The sequence below is a fragment of the Chrysemys picta genome, chromosome 22, assembly GCF_011386835.1.
Source record: "Chrysemys picta bellii isolate R12L10 chromosome 22, ASM1138683v2, whole genome shotgun sequence".
NCBI classification, from domain to species: domain Eukaryota; kingdom Metazoa; phylum Chordata; order Testudines; family Emydidae; genus Chrysemys; species Chrysemys picta.
Window position 1 is genome coordinate 19452037 of NC_088812.1, and position 26173 is coordinate 19478209.

At 45.8% G+C, this 26173-nt stretch overlaps 1 protein-coding gene and 1 long non-coding RNA gene across 2 annotated transcripts; both read left to right on the top strand.

Moving 5' to 3' along the window:
- The first annotated feature begins 825 nt into the window (after nt 1-825).
- Nucleotides 826-3297, top strand: LOC135977109 (uncharacterized). Its single transcript, XR_010594460.1, has 3 exons — nt 826-938; nt 2377-2486; nt 3159-3297. It is a non-coding gene; the product is annotated as an uncharacterized LOC135977109 (long non-coding RNA).
- Nucleotides 3298-5188: 1891 nt separating this feature from the next.
- On the top strand, nt 5189-26009 carry LOC135977135 (maestro heat-like repeat-containing protein family member 2B). The gene is made up of 12 exons (XM_065576322.1): nt 5189-5331; nt 7111-7273; nt 7722-7915; nt 12578-12715; nt 12924-13035; nt 14738-14884; nt 16055-16237; nt 17146-17301; nt 17796-17930; nt 18214-18316; nt 19418-19483; nt 20316-26009. Exons 1-12 carry the CDS (start codon nt 5210-5212, stop codon nt 20411-20413), a joined length of 1617 nt encoding a protein of 538 aa, XP_065432394.1. The 5' UTR covers nt 5189-5209; the 3' UTR covers nt 20414-26009.
- The last annotated feature ends 164 nt before the right edge of the window (nt 26010-26173 follow it).

Genomic DNA, 26173 nt, shown 5'->3' on the forward strand with positions numbered 1-26173 from the left:
CCAGGGGGCTCTACATTTTAATTTAATTCTAAATGAAGCTTCTTAAACATTTTAAAAACCTTATTTACTTTACATACAACAATAGTTTAGTTATATATTATAGACTTCTAGAAAGAGACCTTCTAAAAACGTTAAATGTATTACTGGCACGTGAAACCTTAAATGAGAGTGAATAAATGAAGACTCGGCACACCACTTCTGAAAGGTTGCCGACCCCTGGGCTAGACAATAGGAGGTGATCACTCTTGGCTATGGGTGTTGTTTTCTTCCAGGGAGCTCACAAGGCAACTAGGCTGCTTCAGTATTATGGGATATCAATCAAAGATTTATTACTAGAATTGCTCTGATAATTGCTGAGCTGGGTGTGTGCAGGCGTAGGTTCATTAGCATCTGGAGCAGGGATTCCCATGATGCAGTGCGTCCCTGCTTTTCTGGTCCCAGAGTTCAGTGCGGTTCCCTTTTCCTCATTCTTTATGCTAATCCCTGTCCCATCTTTCATGCAGATGAGGCTAGGGGAGTTGTCTCTGTTCTTCATTCTGTATGCAAAAATGGAGATGTCTTAATCTTGTCACCCTTGTCAGGAGGGGTCTAGGTGTGTCTCCCCATGCCCTTCATTGTTCTCTGCAAGCCTTTTCTCTGATCGGTTTTGGTTCAAACAGAGACGGGGGTGAGGGGTGTCCTTCATGAGACACACAGGCTAGATACTGTGCCCTGGTTCCCCAAAAACACAGAGCTGACTGGTAGCAACAATAAGGATGGCAAGTGAAGTCTAGTACAGCTGGAGAACGTTCATTCTTCATTCTTTTGTAATTAGACTCAGGAAACTTTTAATCGGTTTGGATCTCTGATTGGACTAATAGCACCATACAGCTGTGATTCACTGGCCACGTCCCGTCAGTGGGTGGTTGACTGTATCAGCTGCCTTCTCTGTATACAAGGTGAGGAGACCATTAGCAGGTATAAGTAATTCTTCACCTTCTTTCACTGTTGTAATGTCCATTTTTCTGCCTGTCTAGTTCTTTCTGTCCTGTCTGTTAGCACTTAGATAACAGAATGGTGGGCATCTTGTAAATACCTCATTAGAAGAGAAGATTATGATGTGTAAAGAGCCTAGCACACTTTTGGGAACTGTACAAATAATAAACGGTCTGCATACAGGTAGATATCTGCTAAATTCCTTAGAGCTTCTCTACACAGGGACACTAAGGAAAGTTAATCCAAATGAACTAAAGGTGTAAATTTAAAGTGGCATTAAACACATGTGTGGATGCTCTGATTCTGAATTAAAATGGCCCTTATTAATTTTAGTGAATTACATGAATGAAACTAACCTGAAATAAGGCCCCTTTAATTCTAAATAAGCGTGTCCCCATAGGTGTTTAATGAAGTTTAACTAATGCATTTTGAAAATAAATTTGGATTAGCTTTCTTGACTATCTCCATGTAGACAAGCCCTTGGTACTAAACATTTTCATTCTCTTTACCCTGCCACTGACTGTATTGGAGGGGTTTCCCGGAATAATTCTTTAAACAAAAAGTTCTTCCAGCAGCCCTCTGTCATGAGCATTCAAAGCTACTGCAGTAAGTGTAGGCCATTTTCCCCTCTGTGAAAGAGTAGGATATTCTTTTCACCTAATGGTTAGATGTAAAGAGATAGGGCTTGGTTATTGTTTAAGGCCATTTCCAATTAGGGTGACCAAACAGCAAATGTGAAAACTCAGGACAGGGGGTGGGAGGAAATAGGAGTCTATATAAGAAAAAGACCCCCCCAAATCGGGACTATCCCTATAAAATTGGGACATCTGGTCACCTTATTTCCAATTATTATTAATCAGTCTTAAAAAACAGTGTTGGTGATTCAGAAACAGAAGAAGAGACTCCAATCTTTGCATGTACAAGATAGAAATCCCAGCATTGTTTAGAAGTGACTGATGAGCCTGGGTTTCCTGCCGAAGTTTTTGTCCAGCCCCATCTCTTTTACAATGAGAGTTTGGTGGAGGGATTCACCTCTACATTGGAACCTCAGATCTACCTGCATGAGTTGTACTTGACTATGAGATTAGATTTAAATACTGAGAGCAGAGAGGCTACTGAAACCAGACACACCCAGAAAGCTGCTCCAAGCTGAATACAGTGCTTGTTCAATCCTGTATCATTCACAGTAACATACCACTGCCGTTAACTTTCAGACATTTAGGGTGTAATCCCGACTCCATTACAGTCAACAGGAGTTTTGCCATTGACTTTGATGGGGCCAAGATTTTACACTATGCTGATAACAGCATAGCACATGGATCCTTCTGTATGAATATCCATGCAATAGAGGTTCAGTTTCATTAATCGTTACAGTACTTTTTCTCCTTTTCTCCACTCTAGGCCAGTCCATGAACCTGGGGTCAGCGGCGGAGGAGCTGAGATGTCTCCGTGAAGCACTAACAGCTCCAGACCCTGAGGCTCTGTTTCAGGCATCTTCCAAAATGGCCAGGGTAACTGACTCAAAAAGCTTGTGCGGATGTTCTAGTGACGGGGCACCATTCATTTTACATTTACGCTTTCATGATGCCTTTCCGTACTTGGAGTGAGCTGTGGGAGCGGGGCATTCATTGCCAGTAACCAGCAAGATGCTTTTCATAGATGTGTGCTATGAATGCCATGTAAAAACCAGATTCCACAGAATGTTGCACGCACATGAAAATACGCACGCAGCTGCACACACATGTACCTATCCAGCCAGCCATGAGAAAAAACTGTGTTAGTGGAACATCAAGCTGAGAAACCACCCAGTCTTCATTCTGTCACTTTGTGGGTTTGCCTTAGCCTATATTTGTGTGCATGCCTCTCTTTACTTCATTTTATATGTTGTAAAAAGATGCAGTGTATATAAGAGAATACACACTGGAAACTTACCTCCTGCACATCCAGTACAATGTTGTGCTAATTGTGCAACAGAGGCTTTGTCTCTAACCTGATATCATTAGTGTAGAATACAAAAATGTCGTATATAGACTGTAGAGAGAATTGTAATCACAAATGGCTCACTAGACATGAGGCTAATTAACAATTTGTTGATGCATATATCTTTTCATAGAGATATTAGGCCTCCATTTTTAAAAAGCCAGACATCATTGCAGTCTCTCCTGTTTTTGATTTGTTCCCAGGTTGTTAGTGAGTACTTTCCCTCAGAACAGGCCACAGACTTTATTAAGGCCACATTGGGTGGTATGCTGTCTGCCAGCCCCACCTGTGCCACGGCAGCTGGACTATGGATGAAAATCATCCTGAAGGAGTGTGGAGATGCCATGCTGGACAAGGTAAAACGGGAAACTGGAGAGGTTTTCGGTCTGAACTCTAGGCTTTTAGATCTTTGCCCTTATGTGTAATAAACAAAAATCTTGCTGTTTCTCCCCCTCGGACATAGAGTCAATCCCATCTCTGTTCCTACCCTAAGATAGGCAATGGCAGAATCAATCGCAGTAGACAGAGATAATCCAAGGGAAAAGGAAGATGGTTGGTTATTTATTTGTCTAGCTTGTTGCCACAGTATTCAGCCAAGAAAGGCTTGAAAAAACAGACTCTGGGGAAAATACAACAAGACAGAATGACTGGCACTTGGAATCATCCATTTATTAGGAGGCCTATGGCTAAGGGCTACCTGGATAAAAATAGCACTGTAGTCATTCCAAGTCAATCTGGAGCCTGTGCTCTGAGACCCACCCTCTTGCCAGGTTTCAGAGCCTGGGCTCCAGCCCGAGCAGGAACTGCTACACTTTTACACTGCTGTGGGATTTTTTTTTTTGCTGTGTAGACGTACCCTTTAAGAATAGAAGGGGGGAGGGAGGGAGAAAACTATAGTGTCTTTGGGATCCACTATTTATATGCCTTATTCTGGAGCCCAGTGCGTTAGGGCTAGATGAAAGGAGCACTCCACAAATCTTATAGAATCATAGAATCATAGAATCATAGAATATCAGAGTTGGAAGGGACCTCAAGAGGTCATCTAGTCCAACCCCCTGCTCAAAGCAGGACCAATTCCCAGCTAAATCATCCCAGCCAGGGCTTTGTCAAGCCGGGCCTTAAAAACCTCCAAGGAAGGAGACTCCACCACCTCCCTAGGTAACGCATTCCAGTGTTTCACCACCCTCCTAGTGAAATAGTTTTTCCTGATATCCAACCTGGACCTCCCCCACCGCAACTTGAGACCATTGCTCCTTGTTCTGTCATCTGCCACCACTGAGAACAGCCGAGCTCCATCCTCTTTGGAACCCCCCTTCAGGTAGTTGAAGGCTGCTATCAAATCCCCCCTCATTCTTCTCTTCTGGAGACTAAACAATCCTAGTTCTCTCAGCCTCTCCTCGTAAGTCATGTGCTCCAGACCCCTAATCATTTTTGTTGCCCTCCGCTGGACTCTTTCCAATTTTTCCACATCCTTCTTGTAGTGTGGGGCCCAAAACTGGACACAGTATTCCAGATGAGGCCTCACCAATGTCGAATAAAGGGGAACGATCACGTTCCTCGATCTGCTGGCAATGCCCCTACTTATACAGCCCAAAATGCCGTTAGCCTTCTTGGCAACAAGAGCACACTGTTGACTCATATCCAGCTTCTCATCCACTGTGACCCAACAAGCCATCTTCTAACAAGGCTGGTGAAAGGTCTCAGGACAGGGAACCCTCGCAGCAGAACTGCCATGTTTGCACAGTGTTTTGAAGATGTGAAGGGCCAGGAGTGAATATGAGAGGTCATCACCTGTTCATAGTCCCAGGCATTTGCACGCTGTGTTTAAAGCACTTGAATATTTTGTGCTTGTGGTTGTTTATGAACTAGGCATTCTTCGAGGCAAATGGTCAGATTTGGCTGCTTAAATCACACCTGCAAAATGTGGGCAAGTAAAGCCTTCTTTTGTGCATGCGAACTGGTTTATTTAATGCATAGCTGGGCACCACCACATTACATTACCTGGTATGTATATGTGTGTGTCAGTGTTAGTTTTTACAGCCAAGTGTGGGCAATTTTTGTGGGTTAAATTTATGCAAACATATTTGAACATTTGTTTCTTGAAGTGAGGAATTTCTAAAAAAGCAACAACTGGCTAAATAGCTAAATAAAGATTTTGATTCTGTAGAATGAATGGAGAGAAAGAAAAAGGGACATTTCTTTCTGGTTTTGTTCCTTCCAGGTGCCAGATATCCTGGTTATAATATATAGCCACATGCCTACTATCCAGGAGGGCAGCTTGAAGCAGTTCCTGGTGTCGGCGGTGTCCATTTTAGCTCACCGTGACCTAGAGACAGTGATCTCCAGCCTCCTCGGTGAACCTCTGCCGATAGACAGGTATATACTGCTACCTATTGCATTCATCTTGGTGAAACATGGATCCCACAGCTTTACTGGGAGATGTAGGGCTTTATTTAAGCAGCAAACAGTTTGGGATAATTCCTAAAGGTTAATAGCCTGGGTCTTTCTACAGGAAGGTCCAAGAGCATGTTAAGGTGGGGTGTGGAGAGAAACTAAGTGTCATTCTGTTTCCATTAATTAATAGCTGCTTTGATATCCTAAAGACCTATTTTTACTGGCATAACTGGAGTGTATTGTTGGAAACATCTACCTCTCTAGACACCTGAATTGACCTCACTCTGGAAATTAGCAGTGGCTGTTGGTTTCCTGGTAGCATGACCGCTTCAAGTCCAAATCCCTGGCTGATTACAAAGAATAGAGCCAATATTATCATCAGACCTCTGCTTGGTATCAGTGAGGGTGTGGCTGCTAGAATAGAGTTGCTGTCCTGGGTACGTAAAACTAGACTGGAAGCAGATCCATCATTTCATTTAAAGATCCCTAACTGAGTTATCAGTTATCAGTGCTGGAATCTAAGACCATAAGACCGGCCATACTGGATCAGACCAAAAGTCCATCTAGCCCAGTATTCTGTCTTCCGACAGTGGCCAATGCCGGGTGCCCCAGAGGGAATGAACAGAACAGGTAATCACCAAGTGATCCATCCCCTGTCGCCCATTCCCAGCTTCTGGCAAACAGAGGGTAGGGACACCCTTTGTGAAGGGGACATAGGATGGTCACGAATATTTGGTCTCATAATTGTATATCCAGTGTGGCAAATTGCCGGCACTATTATGTTGCGTCCCGCACTTTCCCCTCTTGTGTGGGTGCAGGCACCATTTCTCACCCCTGAACTGGGGTATCAACTGTCCCATTAGTATCTGAAAAGGGGAATGGAAAGGGAGGGACCTGGGCCCACCCTCTACTCTGGGTCCCAGCCCAGGGGCTCTAGGGATAGCAGTGAACCACTTGAACTAGCGATTCCTTCCCCTGGGCTACTTCCCTCTCTGGCCCTTCGGCTTGTGTGGCTTCCTGCCCTCTCTCCGCTTGGGCCAAGTTTCTCCCAACCCCTTGTGTCTCTAGAGTCCCTCTGCTCTGCACAAGCCGGGTTTCCCTTTAGCTAGGGTCTTCTGGCCCGCCACAGCACTTCTCCAAACTGCTTCCTCCAAACTGCTCTCTGTTCCAACACCAAACAACTCTGCTTCAACTCCTCCAACTGTCTGATTGAAGCAGGGGGGGTTTATCAGGTGACTGGCTTTAGGTGCTCTAATTGGCTTAATTGGTTTCAGGTCCTCTAATTAATCTGTAGCAGCCTCCCTTCCCTCTACAGGGACTAAGGCTCTCATCATCCTGGGGCTTACTTATCTCCCATCTATCACTCTCCTGCTGTCCTCTGGCCGTGCTATATCACACCAGTTAGTAGGAATATGGCTTTTCCTTCATCAATTTGCCTTCCAAACCCTAGATCTTTGTAGCCACATGTTCATGATTCCATAATTACTGGAAAATGGGAAAGCAGGAACTGAGGTTGGCGCTCTGTGTCCTGTCCTTCTGAAGTCTAGTATTAATGGTGAGGCTGCAGTAAGACTAGGTCACTTAACCTAGTTCTGTAACTGGAAACTCAATATTGAAACACGAGGAGCGTTAAAGGAGGACAGTACTCCTAACTTTCTCATGATTGGCAAGGAGAAAATTTGGTCTTTACTTAAATATGACGTATTCAGTTTGAGCCACAAAAGTGTCCAGGGGTCACATGTAACTTCTGTTAAATTGCAGTGACATCACTGAGCTGTGGAGATCTCTGGGGGGAGACCCCTTGCTTGCCACTCAAGTCCTAAAGATCCTGATAGACAAGATAAAGACTTCAACAAGACAAGAAGGCCGCATCACCTCAGAGACTGAAATCGACAGGGATTGGGCAGCTGCTGAACCTCTCTCAGTAAGTAAAGACAGACACGTCTTTCAGGCTTTCCTCTGCCCTGTGACAATCCTGCTGATGCAAAGCTAGAAGTGTGGTATAATATTGCTGTGTGGGCACTTCTCCTCTGATGTACTGTTTCCCTGAGTCCAGTTCTGCTGTCTGTGGAACAAATACGGCAGTTTTAGAGTACGTGGCTGATTTACTTAATAACATCTGGCAATTAGAAAGTCTTTGAACCAGGTTTCTCACAGTGCTTTGCAAATATTTCTTAGGACTCACAACATGCCTTGGTAGGTCATCCACATTTGTGCAGATGTGGGAAACTGAGCCACAAGTTAAGCGAGTTGCTCGCAGTCATTCAAGTTACTGGCAGAAGTGAGAATTTAGTACAGCAGATCTCAGAAGGGGAGAGAGGGTGTGATGGTGTTGGGAAGAGATCTCAGTTTTTACCATTCTCTCCTTTCAGGCAACATGTGCCATCTTTGAGGTGGTGTCAGCACTGCAGTCGAGCAAAGCTGTGCAGGAGCTGCTCCCAGAGTTGTTTCCTGTTCTCCTGCAGCAGATCAGCCGAACCCTAGGACAAGAGATGCCGTTGCCAAGGATAAGCAGCCAGAGGGAATTCCAAAAAGACCTACAACATACTAAGGACAACCCTTGCCGGTAATTAGAAGGAAGGGAGAGAAACAAAGAGAATTCCAATAGAGTTGTGTGACACTCCTTAGGAGTTCCCAGGGTTACGAGGCACCTTACCATTGCCTGCCCTTAGAGTGAGGAAGTCTTGTCTCTGCCTGCTGTGGGTCACTTCCCTGAAACGACCAGGCTCTGGCAAAACAAACTCTGCCATCCAGGCCTCCTCAGACTCTTTGTACAGGTTAGTGATAGGCACACACCAACACCTGAGTCTTCTGACCGTTCCATATAGTGTCCGGACCTTTATCCACTGAACACCCACAGAATTACCAGGCCTGCTGTTCCCAATGGAACAGTACACACCAGTTTATTACTTATACTTTAAACTCTATACTTTATTACTTATACTATACGGCAAAACACACAGCACTTAGATATATTTATAATGCAAACAAGAACAGAGATGATCAAAGAACAGAGATTCCAGTGATAGTGAGTAAGAATGCGAGCAAAAAATGGTTACATGTAAAATGAAATCATAACATGCTCTTAGAGACTAAACTTAACCAACAGGTTCACCTCCTGTCTAAAGATGTTTCTCACCCAAAGTTCTCAATCACGCCTGATAGCAACCCCGCTGTCCCTATCACTGTCCATCTACTTCCTAAGTGAAAGATGTCAGGGTGTCTTCTTTGTCCCCCAAATATACTAGAGCACACCTTTGATGTGTACCCCAAAATTGGGTCCCCACCCCCTGTCTACTTCCTGTTACTTTTCTTTCTTTGAAGTTCTCACAGTCCTTCTGAACTGAATGTGAACCCTACATGCTTAATTTAGAGATAAAGAAACAGATGGATAAACATTTCTTCCCTGAAAGAAAACCATTTTTTTCACCTTTCCTGGTGACTAATCCCTAGACACAGATCATAAAAATGTAATTTTCAATGCATATACATGACTCTTTACACCGCATCTGTACATGTGTTTCACAATGTTATTGGTGACATGGGCTTTTATTTGAGACTCATATGGCAATCTTTTAGTGAACTAGAATGTACATACCAGACCACTCAGCACCCACTCTGTGCCCCTCGCCAGTTAACACTAAGAGATTCCTGAGTCATCAGTTGACTTCAGCTCTGATAGCCCATTAATGTATATTTCCCACCAATCTCACAACATTATTAGTTTCTATTATTGTTGTGTTTCTTTATTCTATGCCAACAAGGTGCTCAAATTACAGACTTCAGGGTTTTATAATGTCTCTGAATTTTCCCAGGAAACCAGGATGTAAACTCTGTTCACGGATGGGCAGTGGCTATAAAATAAACATAAGTACTACTTCACACAACACACAGTCAACCTGTGGAACTCATTGCCAAGGGATGTTGTGAAGGCCAAAAGTATAACTGGATTAAAAAAGAATTAGATAAATTCATGGAGGACAGGTCCATCAATGGCTATTAGGCAAGATGGTCAGGGATATAACCCCAAGCTCTGGGTGTCCCTAGGCCTCTGACCACCAGAAACTGAGACTGGACAACAGGGATTGGATCACTTCATGATTGCCCTGTTCTGTTCATTCCTTCTGAAGAAGCTGGCATTGACCACTGTTGGAAGACAGTATACTGGACTAGATGGACCATTGGACTGACCCTGTGAGGCTGGTCTTATGTAGTGGCCACAGTGAGTCAGGGTGCCTAAGCTTTGTCCACAAAACTTGAATTTGTTCACATGGATGGGTACCTAGCTATGTGATTGCTGGCGCTGCAGCCACAAGTGTTCTGCTCATGCTGTTGGCCCATGTGCAGGCCCATTTTAGGTACCTATATGTGAGGGGTGGTATGCTGTGCCCCGGCCTCTTCCATGAACACAGACTGTGCTGAGTCCCTCCAAAGTGTTCTCGGGATGCCCACTCCTGAGATCCTGGTGGTAAGGGCTCTGATGACTGTTTGACCCCAATGGATGATCTTAAGTCACCTTTACTCTTGACCTTTGTTTTCTTTCTCCTCCCTCTTGTCTCTCAGGGGACTTCCGCATCCTCACCTTCTCTGTGGCTTGTACTTTCATGTCTAGGTTCCTCCAGCCCCTTTACATATATTTCCTCTTAACCTGAAGGGCCAGGTATTGTTTCCACCCTCCTGAGCCTCCATACATGCCTTGGTGTCCCTGTTAGAAAGGGATCCCAGTCCATGCCCAGTAGAAGGCAGTGGGGCAATCCATCCACTACCCCTACATGTTTCTGCCTAAACTTCCCCTTGATTTCCAGAGTCACCTCTGCCATTGGACAGAATGTATTGTCCCCATATACATATTCAGTTTTGATCCTACCTCTGGGAAGTCTCCAGTGGGGTTTCACTAACTCCTGCCCGATTAACAAACAGGATGAAGCTGTGTCCATTAGTCCCTTTGGTGGCTCCTCCCTACCCGTACCGATATGGTAGGTACTTTCTTTTTCCTTCCCTGCCTGGGAGTCTTATCCCAGCCACAAAACTGTGCAAACCCACAGTCCATTTTAGGACAGTCTCTTTTTAGATGTCCTTCACGTCTATGTCGGTAGCACACTGTAGGACAAGCTCCCACTACAGTTCCTTGAGGCGCCTCCCTCTTCTTCTTGCTGCCCTTCCCAGCTGGAGGCATTCTGGTCCTTCTCAAATCTAGTCCCTTAAACCACTGACTCACTCTGGGAATGTCCGCCTCTGCAAATTCCTCTGTAACTTTAACTGTGGGGTCCAGATTAACTGGCTGGCGCCACAGAACCCATGCTCGGGTATGCTCAGGGAGACTCTGAAGAAACTTCCAGAATCATGCAGTCCATGATCTCCCCCACAGTTTGAGTATCTGGCCTTACCAATGAGTGGCCCAATCTTTTAATTTCTGTCCAAATGCACAGAGGCATAATCCCTCAATCCATCTTTCAACTCTCCATTTCTGGCAGTACTTTTCTGTGGACAGGCCCCACCTAGTCCAGCATGGCTGCCTTAATCATGTCATAATCTCTTGCCTGCTAATCACTAAGACCCATATATGTGCTTCCCCGGTTAAATAGGGTGTCAGCTGAAGGCCCCACATTGTTCTGTCCCTATGAGGTCTCACTGCTGCTCCTTTAAGAGTAACCAAAAACAAATCAGGGTTGTTCGCAGGTCCCATTTTACAGAGTCTGATCTCCTGTGCCTGGTTTCCATTTCCTGTCACAGGACTGGCCAGACTTTGGAGGAGTTGTTGCCAGACCTGGGCTTGCTCCTGTATAAATTCCTGAAGGCTCTTTTGCTGTTAAACCTACCAGGCAAGCAAAGGCTGTTTTTCTGCATGGTGGGATTGTTGGAAGGTCTGTAGGGTCTTCTACACCAGCAGTTCTCAATCAGGCCGGTTTTAGGGAGTCCGCTAAGCAGGGCTGGCATTAGACTAGCTGGGGCTTAGAGAAGAAAGCTGAAGCTCTGAGCCCAGCCACGCTGGAGCCCTGAGGCCCAGCACCTGCACTAAAGCCCCGAGCCTCTGCACCCCATGAGGTTAAAAACCAGAGCCAGGAGCCCCAAACTCTGATGCCTGGCAGGACAGAGGCCTGGAACTGGGCCATGGAGTATTTATAGCATGTTGAGGGTGGGGGGAGGCTCAGAAACAGAAAGGTTGAGAACCCCTGTTCTACACTTCTTTGCTGCTTCACCATCCATTTCAGTGTTCCTTCCATCACCCGGAGTGCCAAAACCTCTACACCGGCTTCTCCAACAGGCTCTCCATTTGCATAGATAACAGGGAAATCCCTGATGAGCCCCCAGCTGTGACAGAGAGGGGTGTTGCACCCCCACATCTTCCATAAACACAGACTGCGTTGAGACTTTCTTGCTTGTAAGCACCAACATATAGTCTATTTAATCCCCCTACCAATACATAGCACCTTTATATTGTACCTCAACTTTCTAAACTCTTCTCCAAAAGTGGGGGCTAAGGTGTTTCCACTCAGAGACCTCACTTTGTCAGGCTCTCCTAGCTTTTTGTCTTTCTGTTTCTCCTAGCGTGACCAGACAGCAAGTGTGAAAAATCAGGACAGGCGGTGGGGGGTAACAGCTACCCGTATAAGATAAAGCCCCAAATATCGGGACATCTGGTCACCCAAGTTTCTTTCTCTGTCTGTTCCCCTCAAAGAGCTCCTGCCCATGTCCTTTTATACAGTTTCCCTGTTAATGGAATGATTGGTTCCTTGACTCACTAGCCCCAATCTGACCTCGTAATCAGGTACACCTCTGTCCAATTAGGCCTTCTGTGAGGAACCAAATTAGTACTAATAGTGACCAGAGTGCTGACTCAAGTGCAAACCTTCAGCACTCTGTCACATCATATCAGGAGATATGACCCCAAAATGTCCATTAGTAATCACCACACTATGCCCCCAGTGTTTGGGTCCTGATCATGTATCTTTTCCATATTATTGTACTCTGCTAGTGCCCATACTCCTTGCAGAAAGGAAAAAATGACTGCAAAATTTTGTCCCTAGCAAAACTAGACATATGAGATGTATGAGACTGAAACTTACCTCCCGGCATCAAGTCCTTCCAGGGACACTGGTGTCCAGGATATTGCCAATGGATGAACTGTCGATGAACAGCAGACCTGACAAGTAACTGGGGCTTCCTGACTCTGTTCAGGCTGCACCTTCCTACTGATTGCTGCAGTTCTGTGCCTCTCTTTCCCCAGGCTTTCTATCCAAGCATTAGAGGCTGTGCTTTTCAGAGCTGGGAATGAGAGACTGGGGAGAGCGCTCAGGGAGCAGAGAACACAGAGTCTGCTTGAAAACCCCAAGACTCACCATGAGGGAGTGTGTCTGCTGGTGAGGTAAGAGATCTAGGAGGCATGATTTTAGTCTTGGGAATCAGTAGCAAATAGAGTGGCTGAGAGGGAACCTCCAGTTTATAGCTTTGTGGGGGGTGCCCTGGGTGGAAACACACAACTCCCATTCTTAGATATCAGTGCTGTATGCTCAGAGCAGCTGAGTGTTTGAAGTGTGCAATCTACCCCATAAGCGGTTTATTTTGTCTTCCAGTGTTCTGCTAAGAGCTGAACTAATAACACCTGAGATCTTACAGAGCCTCCTCCCCTGGGTGAATTCCCCAACAGAAAACCTCCGAGTCACCAGCACAGCTTTCCTTGCCCAGGTAAGACACAGGGTTCTGAAGAGCGGTTTCACCATTAGACTGTTGTCTCATGTTTGCTTTTCTTTCGGGAGTTGTACAGTTCAGTTCATAGGAGTAATTGTCATTTTAGATAGTAGAATGGGTCCTCCTTTATATGGAAACCTCACAGGGAATTTCATTACACCTTTCTGAGTCATTCTCTCTCTGATATTTTTATTGCTGTCATTGCCTATGCTAGCTACACAACCACTGGTGCTGGCTGAGAGAGATACAGACAGAGTTTGAATTCCTGGACCTCTTCTGCCAAGTCCTAGTGCTGATACTAACCAACAGCTCCTGATTTTGGTTTAGCTCAGCAGATCTTCTGAATGAACCTAGTGTCCTAATACTATAAAACAAGCAACATACAAATACATTCACATCTATCTTAGGTTCTCATTACTGTAGTATCTGAGTACCTCAAAACTCTTTAATGTCTGTATCCCCACGACACTCCTGGGAGGTAGGGAAGCACGATGATTCCTATTTTACAGGCAGGGAGCTGATGCACAGAAGGGCTAAGTGACTTGCCCAAGGTCTTTGAGAGAGCAGGAAATTGAACCTGGGTCTCCTAAGTCCTGGGCTAGTGTGATAACAGCTGGACCATCCGCCCTTTCCACAGCCTTCCTCTAACATCGGCACCATATTTCCCACTTATGCTAAGCAACTATCTTAGGGGCTCATCTGGTTCTAAGAAAAACGATCGATCTGTGCCTGTGATGGGCTGTACCTGGGCTTTGAGGCTCCTTACAAGAGGCCCCGTGGTCCTACTACACCCTGCCCCAGGAAAACAGCCACAAATCTGGGTCTGTCTAGAGAGGCCTCACGAAAGCAGCCAATCAGAGCCCATCAGGCTCAGCTAAAAGGAGCTGCAGGGCCTTAGCAGGTCAGTTCCTGGCAGGACCTGGAGGGGCAAGAAAGGGGGCTGCTCTCTGGCCACAGAAATTCAGGGGATAGCCAGAATTTGATTCTGGCAGCATTTGCTTAAGCTGGATTTGCAGGAAGAGGGTCCCTAAGAACTTTAACCCAGAGGTGAGAGTGAAGCTAAAAGTGGCCGGTAGGAAGAAGCAAAAATGAACTGAAATCAAGCAGTGCCTAGCTACTGTTTCCAGGGTCCATGGTTTGGAACCCAGAGTTATGGGCAGGCCCTGGTTCCCCCACCGTCTACAGTGGCATAAGCCCCATGGAGGGGACAGTGCTTATGGAGAGCTTGAACAAAGGGCAGAATTTCAAGGACCCAGAGTTGGGGCTGGAGACCCTAGTGAGGGCAATGGGATTGTTCTTGACTACCCCAGAAGGGGTTCATTTGGACTTTGGGACGCAGCCAGAGGCCTGAGCCACAGAAGACTCACTAAGGTCGGCTGGCAGGGTGCGCCAGGGGTGAGAAAAGGACTGTGGTACCAGACCCAGCCACTAAGAGGCTCTCAAGAGGTGAGTGGATCCCTATTATAGTGCCCAAAAGGAAAGCTCCAGGTTTTAAAACATTTCTCATTTGTGTGGAATAATAAAGTTACAGTGTCTTATGTGCCAAGTATCAGAGGGGGAGTCATATTAGTCTGTATCCACAAGACTGTGGCTGTAGGAGGACTCCTTGTTGTTTTTAGTGTATTCCATGTCTGCTCAAATTATATTCCCAATCTTAATGATCATATTGGGGCTAATGGACATGTTGATTTTATTTCAGCTAATGAGTGATCCCATGCTCAGGGAGAAGAAGTTCCTTAAGTCTGTCTTGAGCATCTTGGAAGAAAGGTCCCAGGATAGGAACAGCATTGTCCGCCAGATGGCTGTGAGAGGCCTGGGAAATTTAGTCTATGGGGCGCCTGAGAAGGTAAGAGAGATTACTGAATAGAATGCAGCATAACTAGAGAAACCAAGAGAGAGAGTTGTTCAGAGTTTACAGAGGCTGCACAAAATGCACTAGGCCAAATTCTGCTCTCTCATATACCCTAGTAACCTCTTTGCAGTAAATATAGAGCAAGCTGGATCCTTTGGTAAGCTGGGCATAAGTCAACAATGTGCACTTTAATATGACCATATGTAAATGTATACATCTGGGAACAAAAAATGCAGGCCATACTTACAGGATGAGAGACTCTATCCCAGGAAGCAATGATGCCGAAAAAAACTTGAGTCATGGCAGATAATCAGTTGAACATAAGCTCCCAATACGAAGTTGTGGCCAAAAGGGCTGAAATGATCCTTGGAGGTATAAACAGAGGAAACTTGAAGAAGAGTAAAGAAGTTATTTTCCCTCTGAATATGGCACTCATGTGAGGACTGCTGGAATACTGTGTCCAGATCAGGCGTCCACAATGCAAGAAGGATAAATTAGAGAAGATTCAGAGAAGAGTCTCAAGAATTATCAAAGGATTGGAAAATATCCCTTTAGTGATAGACTCAAGGAGCTCAATCTATTTAGCTTTACAAAGAGAAGGTTAAGGAGTGACTTGAGGACAGTCTATAACTACTCACATGGGGAATAAATTTTGATAATGGGTTCTTCACATTAGCAAACAAAGGTATAACAAGATTCAATGGGGAAAAATGAAGCTAGGCTAATTCAGACTGGAAATAAGGCATACATTTTTAATGGTAATTTTAATTAACCATTGGAACAATTTACCAAAGGTTGTGGTGGATTCTCTGTCACTAGCAATTTTAAAATCAAGATTGGATGTTTTTCTAAAAGATACATCCTACTTCAAACAGAGACTATTTCGGGGAAGTTCTATGTTATGCAGGAGGTCAGACCGGATAATCACAATGGTCCCTTTTGGCCTTGGAATCTAAGTAACTAGGAATCTAATAATAGGATTACACAGATGTATTATGGCACCAAGTTGGGCTCATTGTAGCTAGCACCTGGTCTGAAATATAGCTATAGGTCTCTGGGGGGAGACGGGGTTGATGAAATTCCCACAGCTTCATAACTGCTAAAGAAAACTTATTAGAAGTGTGATCACTGATAAGTGTTCTTTAATGTCATATGTTTGTACAGGTGAAAAAGCACAAGAAGTTTCTTCTGGGCCTACTGATCGGGGCCTTACATGACATTTTCAGTTCGGAAGTCATTGGCGAGAGCATGAAAGCACTGGCCAAAGTCCTGAAGGAGCTGAAAGAGAAGGACATAGGTTCTTCCTTCAAAGACCTCACCCAACAGATCCGGACTTACTTTGACGATGTATGTGAACAGATCTCTCCAACCCCAGTTCAACCAATCTTGATTAGAATCCATTTACAATGCATGATGTGGACTCCCTGGGCATTGCTCATGTCGGAGTGAAGAGATTTTAGGCCCCAGGGAAGAGAGATGTTTTACGGAGGAGGAGAACATTAGGAGGATGGGGATGACATCCCTGCTCCCACAGTCTCACCCTTCTATTCTTCTTTATTGCCACTGAGAACCTCAAAGAAAGTCTGAATACTAGATTAGATAGCTAGATAACCATGAAATGGGGTTACAGAGTACAATAGAGAGTGTTGGGCCTGTTCTATACCATTTTTATGTGAGAGAGTTGGAATGATAATTCCATTTTGTACAGAATTTAGAGATTTCAAATTTGGGTTTTGATCCTATTTGTGGGAACCCCTCTCCCCAAAGTTCAAAACTCTTTGTGAAACAGAATTACTATTCTCAACCTAGCTCTATTGGAAGCCTTGGCCCAGGGCAGTCTGCTCTCAGACTATCCCAGTGCTGGGAACCCAGGAAACTCTGGGAGCTAGAGGTGCCAGGGAGTTGCAAATTTGAGAGCCAGGACTCCCAGGGTCCCAGAAGCTGGGGGCCTGGAAGCCCACGATCCCAATCAGCCTGCTAGATTGGCTGCCACAGAGCTGGATGGGTGCACTGGAAAGACACCAGGCAAGTTTCTAAGGACCCCTACCTGGCTTCCGGAGGAATTTCATCAAAACTGAACTGTCTCTAAAATACTTTGATGAATCAGCAAATTCGAACAAAAAATTGGTTAATTACCGTTTTTCCGACTAGCTGTAGTTGGAATCACTCTACTTTAGCGTAGAAGAGATGGCTGTGGGAAGTGCATGATGTGATTGTCTCTTAGTTACTAACTTGCGGGGCTTTCTTGGCTGTAGGAGGATGATGCTCTTCGCTCAATGGCCTTTGTCCTATTTGGCATCCTGGCCCGGCTGACAAAGAGAAAATGGAAGACCTATTTCGCCGACCAGGTTAAAAGGAGCTGGGTCACACTTCTGCTGCACCTGCAAGACCCAAACCCTGAGATTTCAATGGTAAGACCAACAGTGACTTATTTACTAAGCAAAAGGAATCTTCCTCCCAATGCCAGGGGAGCTCTGCTATTCCTGCCTGCTGTGGAGGCCCAAATTCTCCCCTCAGTTCATTGCCCTCCTGCTGAGTCAGTTCCAGCCAGGTTGGTCCATGGCTGCCTCACCAGAATCCAGGAGAGGTCATGGGTCTGACCCCGACAGGTCTCTGTTCCTGTCTGTCTCTGCACCCCAGACCCCTGCCTCCCCAGAACAGAGAGACCACAGCTATGCCTGGTGCAGCAGCTTTCATCGGTATATCTGTTCCCAAAAGACATTGATGCTACCTCTAGGTTTCAGTTGAAGTTCTTCCGTCTATTAGTCATTCCTGCATGTTTTCTGCCAATTACATCCAGATGAATCCCTTTTTTTGATCCTGGAATAGATGAGCAGATGAGTTCCCTTTGAATGAACATAGCACTCGGTAGGGAACAATTCAATGGTGTGACGCTCTTTTTCAGGAATGCAGAGCTACGTTTCACCTCTGTTTACCGTTTTTGGAACTGAAGAGACTCCGAAGTGCAATTAATGAGCACCTTGGTGGCACAGCCGAGCTGAAGCCTGAAGAGCTCCAGGTGGACATTTGCAGACACCTTGTGAGTGAGCTGTTGAACTGTCTGAGATTATTGACTGGAGTGGTGGTGTAGAGGTGTGTGTGTGGGGGGGGGGATGTGTGATGGATAATGTAAATAACTGTAAGAGTGGGATATATGACTGAGGGTGATGGGAAATGTAAATCTGCCACAGATTCCCATTGTTCCCACTTCTACCCAGCCACCTGTTCTCTATCTTATTTACCTGTGGTTCGTAAAAGCATGTGCTGGCAGTCAAAGGGCACTTCTAGCCAGAGAGAGCTCATGTATCCCTGATTCCCTCTAGGCCAAAGAGAATGCAGAGCTGCTGGAGAAATTGTACCAAACCACCATCACGTACTTCTATAGCAGCTGGGAAGAGATCCGGGCAGTTGCAGCCAACTTAGCTGGTGAGAGATGATGCCCAGTGTCCCTTTTGGTATTTCCATTGAGGGAGACAGAAACAATCCCACTGTGCAGCGCTGAGCTGCCATTAATCTCTCTGTGCCTCAGCTTCCCATCCATAGATGGAGATGTTAATATCCCTACCTCTCCAGTGTGGTGGATTAGTTGCTATCAAGTGCTTCGGGATCCTTGCAGGGAAAGCACGGTGCAGTCATTTAGTAGTAGAGGCAGGGACATTGTCACGTAGGGCATGGTTACACTTTGAGCTGGGTGTATAATTCCCAGCTTGATGAGACGTACCCGCACTAGTCCTGCGTGCTAAAAATAGAGAGTAGTTGCGATGGCAGGAGCAGCAGGAGGTTTAACCACCCCAAGTATGATCCCATCCAAACCCCAAAGTCTATTCTCAAGGTGACTAGCTCCTCCCACTGCTCGTGCTGCCTTAGCTACATTCTAATGTTAGCATGCTATCGCTGTCAGAGCCAGTGTGGGCCCGTCCCATTGAACTGGGAGTGATACCCCTAGATCAAAGTGCAGACCTACTCACAGTGTTGTTCAGTGCTCCTCACTGCTACTTCATCATTGGGAGGCATGCAGCCCACCTCCCCATAGCGCCTGCTGTTTCAGGTTCCTGGCCACACCACCTTGTCAAGGAAGCATTAGGTTCCTCCTCTTTGGCCCTGTGCCCTCTTCACCCTAGCACACCCATGTGAGACAGGCAGGCATTGTGGCCTACGTCTCAGCTATCAGTCACCTTGTGAGATCCCTGCTTAGAACTCACTTATTCCTGGCCCCAGTCCTTTGCACAGACCACTAGACCAAGACACTATCTTAGTATGTCTCCAATAACTGACAGCAGTGGCAAGAGGAACACAGACTGTTTCAAACAAATGGGTTTTATGGAAACATTCTTTTTAAAAAATGTCTCTCTCATTCTCTTCAGTGTGAACTCTAAACTGCTCTAGCATCCTCTTGCCCACAGCTCACCTTTAGGCCTACAGTAGGAGATGCCAAAGACCTGTCTAGGGACTGCTAATATCACTTTGCACTCAACAAGGGAAGGTTTTATTATTATTGTTGTTATTTATTTTACATTGTGTATTTAGGCATCATCCTGGAACACACAGACAGGCAGCGTATGGAATGGCTGGACCTGGAATATCTGCTGATGTGTAAGTAATAAATACAGCTGAAGTCCTGTTCATTAGTGAGTTCTAAAGGAATTCAGCTGGCAAGCAGCAGTAACCAATACCACTGGTGCAAAGTGCATCAGCCACACAGCAAAGGACAAATTCACTCTTGCCCAGTAGAAAGTCCACTTTAATTTTCCCTAAAGGAGGAAGCTGCAGAAGGTGTGATATGAGTCAGTACATCTCCTGGTTGTCCTGGCAATGCCCCCTCCACAGCCAGTGCTATCCACTCTTTGGGCTTTATTGGCTTTCTGTGGACTCCTCAGGTGAGAAGAAGTTGTAGCCACTTTCTGTTACCTCAAATTTCCCACCAGCAATTTTTCTTCCAGTAGGTGCCCTGTATCATGCATAAACCTGCTTGGACCTGGCCTCTGTTAAATTCCAGGTTTAGTTGAGCTCAGGCAGTATCTCCTGAATAGAGATGGAAAATAAACTTAAAAGTGGAAGCTATTGAAACAATGGGCCTTCTTCCATTTACAGCAGAGTGGATGACTTTCTGGTAGAGTCAGGGTCTCCCCCCAGTTGAGAGCATGGAAGGGACCCTGTGGAGGAACCTAAAGCTTTGTTTGTATTGGAGAGCTGCTGTAGTGTGGTATTCAGAGGTAATAAGTCTCCAGCTATTTCAGGCAGAGGTGACTATATGAAAAGTGGGGTATATTCATCTCTCATGTATTTTCCATCCCATTAGAACGACTGAGCCCAGTCTCCTATTTTTCCATGTGATCATTCTGCTCAGGTAGTTCAAGGTTCTGTGATCACACTTAGCTGTGATTTGACAGTCTGTTCACTAACGTGTTGTCCTCTGTAATTTCAGCTCTCCAGGTCCTACAGAAAGACCCAAGTCCCACTGTCCAGCTGGTGGCAACTGAGATCATAAGTGACATCTGTTCTGGCCAAGTGATTGGGGAATGAAGCGGCACGGAGAAAAATAGAAGAAGGCACTCCAGTAGTATAAGGGCCCTACTGTCAATCAAACGTTAACCCACCCCTTGCCCACCCGTCACCAGAAGCCCCACACCCATGGGGTATTACTTCTGGGGTCAAGGCGGACACATAACCAGAAGCAAGATGTGTCATGTGGCCCCTCTAAGAACTCCTCCCACTACCCTCTACCAATCAGGAGGGGTTTCAGCTGCTGGGGACCACCCCAAGAGATTTGACCAACTGGGGGGAATTCCAGGACGGGGTGACCTGTCTGGAAATGGTTCATGTGGCCCCTCTAAGAACTCCTCCCACTACCCTCTACCAATCAGGAGGGGTTTCAGCTGCTGGGGACCACCCCAAGAGATTTGACCAACTGGGGGGAATTCCAGGGCGGGGTGACCTGTCTGGAAATGGTTCATGTGGCCCTTCTAAGAACTCCTCCCACTACCCTCTACCAATCAGGAGGGGTTTCAGCTGCTGGGGACCACCCCAAGAGATTTGACCAACTGGGGGGAATTCCAGGGCGGGGTGACCTGTCTGGAAATGGTTCATGTGGCCCCTCTAAGAACTCCTCCCACCATCCTCTACCAATCAGGATGGGTTTCGCCCTGATAGGAAAGCCCCGAGAGAAGATTTGACCAATCAAGGGGAGTTCCGGGGCCGGGTGACCTGTCTGGAAGTGGTTTGTGTGATTCCCTCTAAGAACTCTTGCCACCGCCCTCTACCAATCAGGAGGGGTTTCAGCCACTGGGGACCACCCAGAGAGGAGATTTGACCAACTGGGGGGAATTCTGGGGTGGGGTGACCCATCCGGAAGTGGTTCGTGTGACCCCTCTAAGAACTCCTCCCACCACCCTTTACCAATTGCGATGGGTTTTGGCTGCAGAGGACCGCCCCAAGAGGAGATTTGGCCAAAACAGGCCAGGTTCTTGGATGGGGTGAACCACCCAGAAGAGGGTCATGTGACCCCTCTAAGGACTCCTCCCAACGCCCTCTGCCAATCAGAGTGCAGAACCATCACCCCATAAGTCCCAGTACCGGGCAGAGGAGGCAATCTCTTACCAAGAAGACATGTTTTAGAAATTGTGGAAAGGCTGAGAGGAAACATGGACTCCTCTACCACCCCCATGAGAACTTCAGACTTTGTTTTAGCCCCGAGGACCTTTGGACTTGTATGGAGAAAGTGCTACAGCAGTGACAGTTCCAAGGAGGGCCCTTTGACTCCACCATTGATAGATACCTTGGAACCCAACCCCAAAACCCAAACCTTCGTGAGGCACCCCAATGAGTGTGACGGCCTCTCATTGTCCACCCCCCTAAAGTTGGAAGAGGATCATGGCTTGGGGGAGTCACCAGCGGACAAGGTGAACAGGAAAGACGTCGCTCAGGTAAATGAATGATTAAGAAGCGACGGTTGATCATGGGGGTGTAATGGGGTTAGGAATCGACCTGGCATTGCATAAATCTAAAAACAAGCAGTGGGGTGCTTACACTGTTTTTTGTCTGAAAATCTCTCAACAGCTCGACGATGCCTTTCTAGAGGCATTTGAGAACTTACACATCGGTAGCCCTGTGGAAGTAAACATATCATGCATCAGCTGTTTTTGCTCCTGTCTGAGCTACAGATCTCAAGAGGAAAATCCAGAAAAGGACAAAATAGAAGAATGAACCAGATCAGACTCCCTCATTGTAGGGGTCATGGCATCCATTTTTACAGGCGGCTGTAAAAGGTTGTGTTAAATCAGGCAATTAATAAAACTTATTTAAATGTGTCCATATGAATGTGTCCCCCTCCATACTTGTGTTAGTAAAAGATGGTACTGGGAACAGTCATGTCTCCACCTATGCTCTGTTAAAGAAAATATATTACACCCCCAGGGAAGTTGGGAGCTTGGCGCGGTGAATCCTCTTTTTCAAGTGGCCAAAAAGCATAGCAAAACTTGAACTAGAAGACAGCTTGGCTTTCAGACCAGGATGCTTACACTTTACACAAACCGGCTCGAATACAGCTTCACAGGAAGGATCGGGGCTGATGTACATTAAAAGGAGGAAGAGAAAGAGAAATGTATCATACCTGCAATGCACAGGTCCCTCAATACCCTTTAAAAGAAGGGCTTTGATGCGCAGGGCCAGCCATAAGCGAAAGTCCAAGAGGAAGCCTGGGCGAAAGAGAAGATGTTCTCCGCCTGGTAAAAGAGATATTTTAATCAACATGGCTTTTGTTCACTGCGGGTCTGAAGAGTGCACCAAATCCGAACTAGACTTGTTTCAAATAGCCCCTACCCAGACCAGCATTGAGAAAAGCATCTACATCGAGGTGCCACCTCTATCGGCTGTTACGGAGTCTGCCCCCATTGATGTTTTTATAACAGGAAATGGCATTGATTATATGGATTTAAACAACACGCTGCTGTATCTATGTTGCAAGATTGTAAAAGGAGACGGAACTGAACTCGCCATAGATGCCAAAGTGGGCCTGGTGAATTACCCCGTGGCCTCTGTTTTCAGTCAGTTGGATGTCACGCTGGGAGACTGCCTTGTAAGCCAAAGCAACAACTGTTACCCTTACAGGGCCTTTATAGAATCAGTGCTCAATTACAGCGACGCCACCCTTGACATGCAATTTTCCACTGGCCTGTTTTACAAAGACGCTACCGGACAACACGAAGAAACAGAGTTGGATGGCGGGAATCTAGGGTTTGTGAGGCTTGCAAAGCTGACAGCCCAGAGCAGGATGGTAGAGCTGCTGGGTCAGCTACGCAGTGACCTGTTTTTTCAAGAAAAACTTTTCTTGAACGGAGTGGATGTGAAAATTAAACTGACGCACAGTAAAGACGCCTTCTGTTTAATGGGCAGTGCAGGCGAAGGCTTTAAATTGTGTATTGTATCAGCATCCCTTTTTGTGAAAAAAGTACGGGTGGCCCCGAGCGTTCGTCTGGGGCATGCAGAGGCCCTGCTTCCCCCTAATGCTAAATATCCTGTGGACCGTGTGGGAATGAAAGTGTTTAGCAACCTTGCGAGCAGCGGGGTCAGTAACCAGGAGAACCTGTTTTGGGGACAGTAACCCAAAATGCTTGTCCTAGGGTTTGTGGATAATTATGCCTTTAGCGGAAGTTACGCTACAAATCCCTTTCATTTTAAACATTATGATATTAATTTTGTGGCCTTGTATGTAGATGGTGAACAGATATCAACCAAGCCTCTGCAACCAGACTTGGAGGCAGGACGCTGCATGAGAGAATACATGAATCTGGTACAGACAGCTGGTAAACACATGAAAGGTCGTTCTCTGTTAATCGACCGTGAGGAGTTTGCACAGGGTTACACCTTATTTGCCTTTGACCCCTCTCCCGACCAGGAATGCGCCGATCAGTATTCCCTGATTAAAACCGGGAACCTGAGAGCAGAAATATGTTTTGGAAAGGCTTTAACCGTCACCGTCAATATGATCGTGTATGGTGTTTTTGACAACGTCATAGAGATAAATCAGTGGAGAAACGTTCTGTTTGTCTATATGTGAACATGGACACTGTGCAGCTCTCACGTGTCTTATCAACGGCCCCTTACACAAAAAAGAATTTCTTAGATGTGTTCCTTTGCGATTGGCTCCCTGGCGGCAAGCTGTCTCAGAAACCCTTAGGTTTGGTGGTCAACACGCATCCACACAACCAACCTGGTGAACACTGGCTCACCTTGTATCTGGCGGAGCGTAACCATGGAGAGTTTTTTGACTCATACGGGCACCCCCCAAACAGTGTGGTGTTTCCTAAAAGCATTATGAAATTTTTAAACAAAAATGCCACAGACCTTGTGTTTCACAATAGGCAATTACAAGACCCCTGCTCTGTTGCCTGCGGCTATCACTGCGTGTTTTTCTGACATCATCGTAGCAAGGGTTTCTCTTTTGACCGGATTTTAAAATTGTATTCTAATGACTTTAGTGCAAAACAACTGGATGGTGATGAATTTTGTAAAAACTAAATTTAAATTCTTGGGCATGCCTAGCCTTGCTCAAAACATGTTTCAACAAGCCCAGACATGCGTATCTTGCAATGATTTCGATAGCCATGTTATCCAATATTCTCAGGCATAACAGACAATGTTTGTTTGGCATTATCCAACACATTTTTTTATAAAGTAACTTTTCCCACAGTTGCTAGGCCCCACGAGAATTGCAGAAAAGAGGTGTTTCCACCTCCATATCTATTTTAAAAGCTGTAGGGCAAGGTTTTAAACCCTTCTCCTAGGACCCTCTTGTTGTAAATGACTTTGTGTTTTCTTAAGGGTTTTTGTCTCTATTTGCCACTGATTTTTTGTTTTTTACGATAGAGGGCTGCTGCACCTCTATCTTTTTTGAGGTGTTTTCTTGCAGGCTCGTGCAATAGTCCAGGACTAGATCTTTCAAACTGTCAAAGTTGGTCTTTTCACAGTTTGCTATGTTCAGGGTAATCCCTTTGACTTTCATGCAGGCCTTTCTTCCCGACAGCTTATACCTGTATGTTTTCAGGCCTGCCAACACAAACTTGGTGTTGATCTGGCAGGACCTTGCTTGTGAGGTCCCCTAAAACAGGCGTAAGCAGTGGTGAAACAGGCTATGAAAACACTGGTATTTCCAGAGACAGAGTACCGGTCTTTTGTGTGTTTCCAAGACAGGCACGCTGTTTCATTGTCGATAAACTCGCAGGATGAAACCTCATAGTTGGGGGGGAAACAGGTACTGAAAGAGTTGGTCAGGGTCTCTCACGATGCTGATGTTGGGTAGGTTTGTTCTTTGGTTGAATTTACCCCACAGAGAATTTTAAAACAGTTTAGCGATTTGGCGTTTAGCGGTGTTAAACCTGATCTCATGTTGGCATAAATGCACGCCTTCTTTCTGGTAGAAATCGTTAATGTACTTATTTTGTTTTTCTTTGTCTGTGCACCAGCTGGGATACCCTGAAGCCTCTTGTTTCTGGTGGAGGTGTAATTTTATGTACTCTGAAAAGAGTTCATCAGATTTTTCATTAAAATGCCAGTTTTCATATATTTTAGCCACCGCGTACCCCTTCGCTATGGCCGCGTTCAATTCCACCGTGCACCAAGTCCCCAGGATGGCCCTCTCCTTGTCAGTATGGGGGGTGCACATCTCCCACTGCTTGGTTTCCACACAGGTTCAGCATAGCGGGAACATAAGCTTGTCACCTACTCTGACAGGTAACAATGGGAAAAAGAAGCCTCATGGGGGGGTACACTTTAACTTTTGCAATTCCAAAATAATTTGCAAGGGGTCCCAATTTGTCATAAACTATATTGGGGTGTCCAATAGGGTATTCTTGGGTTTTGCTTACGAACGGGTACAGGCTGGTAAAATCATAATAGTGGATTTCTTCCTTGGGGTTAGGTTTGTAATATAGGCCGATAGCGTTTGTCCTCCCCCCAAAAAGAGCATCCCTAGGCACGAGAGGCACCTGGCGCAACTGGGCTCTGTTTAAGAAACCTGCAAGCTTCTTGTCTGTTTCTTTCATCATCTGCCACTCGTGCTCCTAAAGAGTCCTCACTACAAAACCAAGTCGTTTCAGACAGTCGGTCTTGAGCTGCATCTTGTAATAAAGAAACCCAAAAGTTGTCCCCGTCATAGGGTTTTGTGCTTTCACAATGACAGTGACACAACCGTGGGGAAAAAAACAACTGTTGAACTCAAAGGCTGTGTGTACCCTGTCAACATTGGCATAACCGTCTAAAAAGTAGGGGCCTACCTGTAGTTCCCCA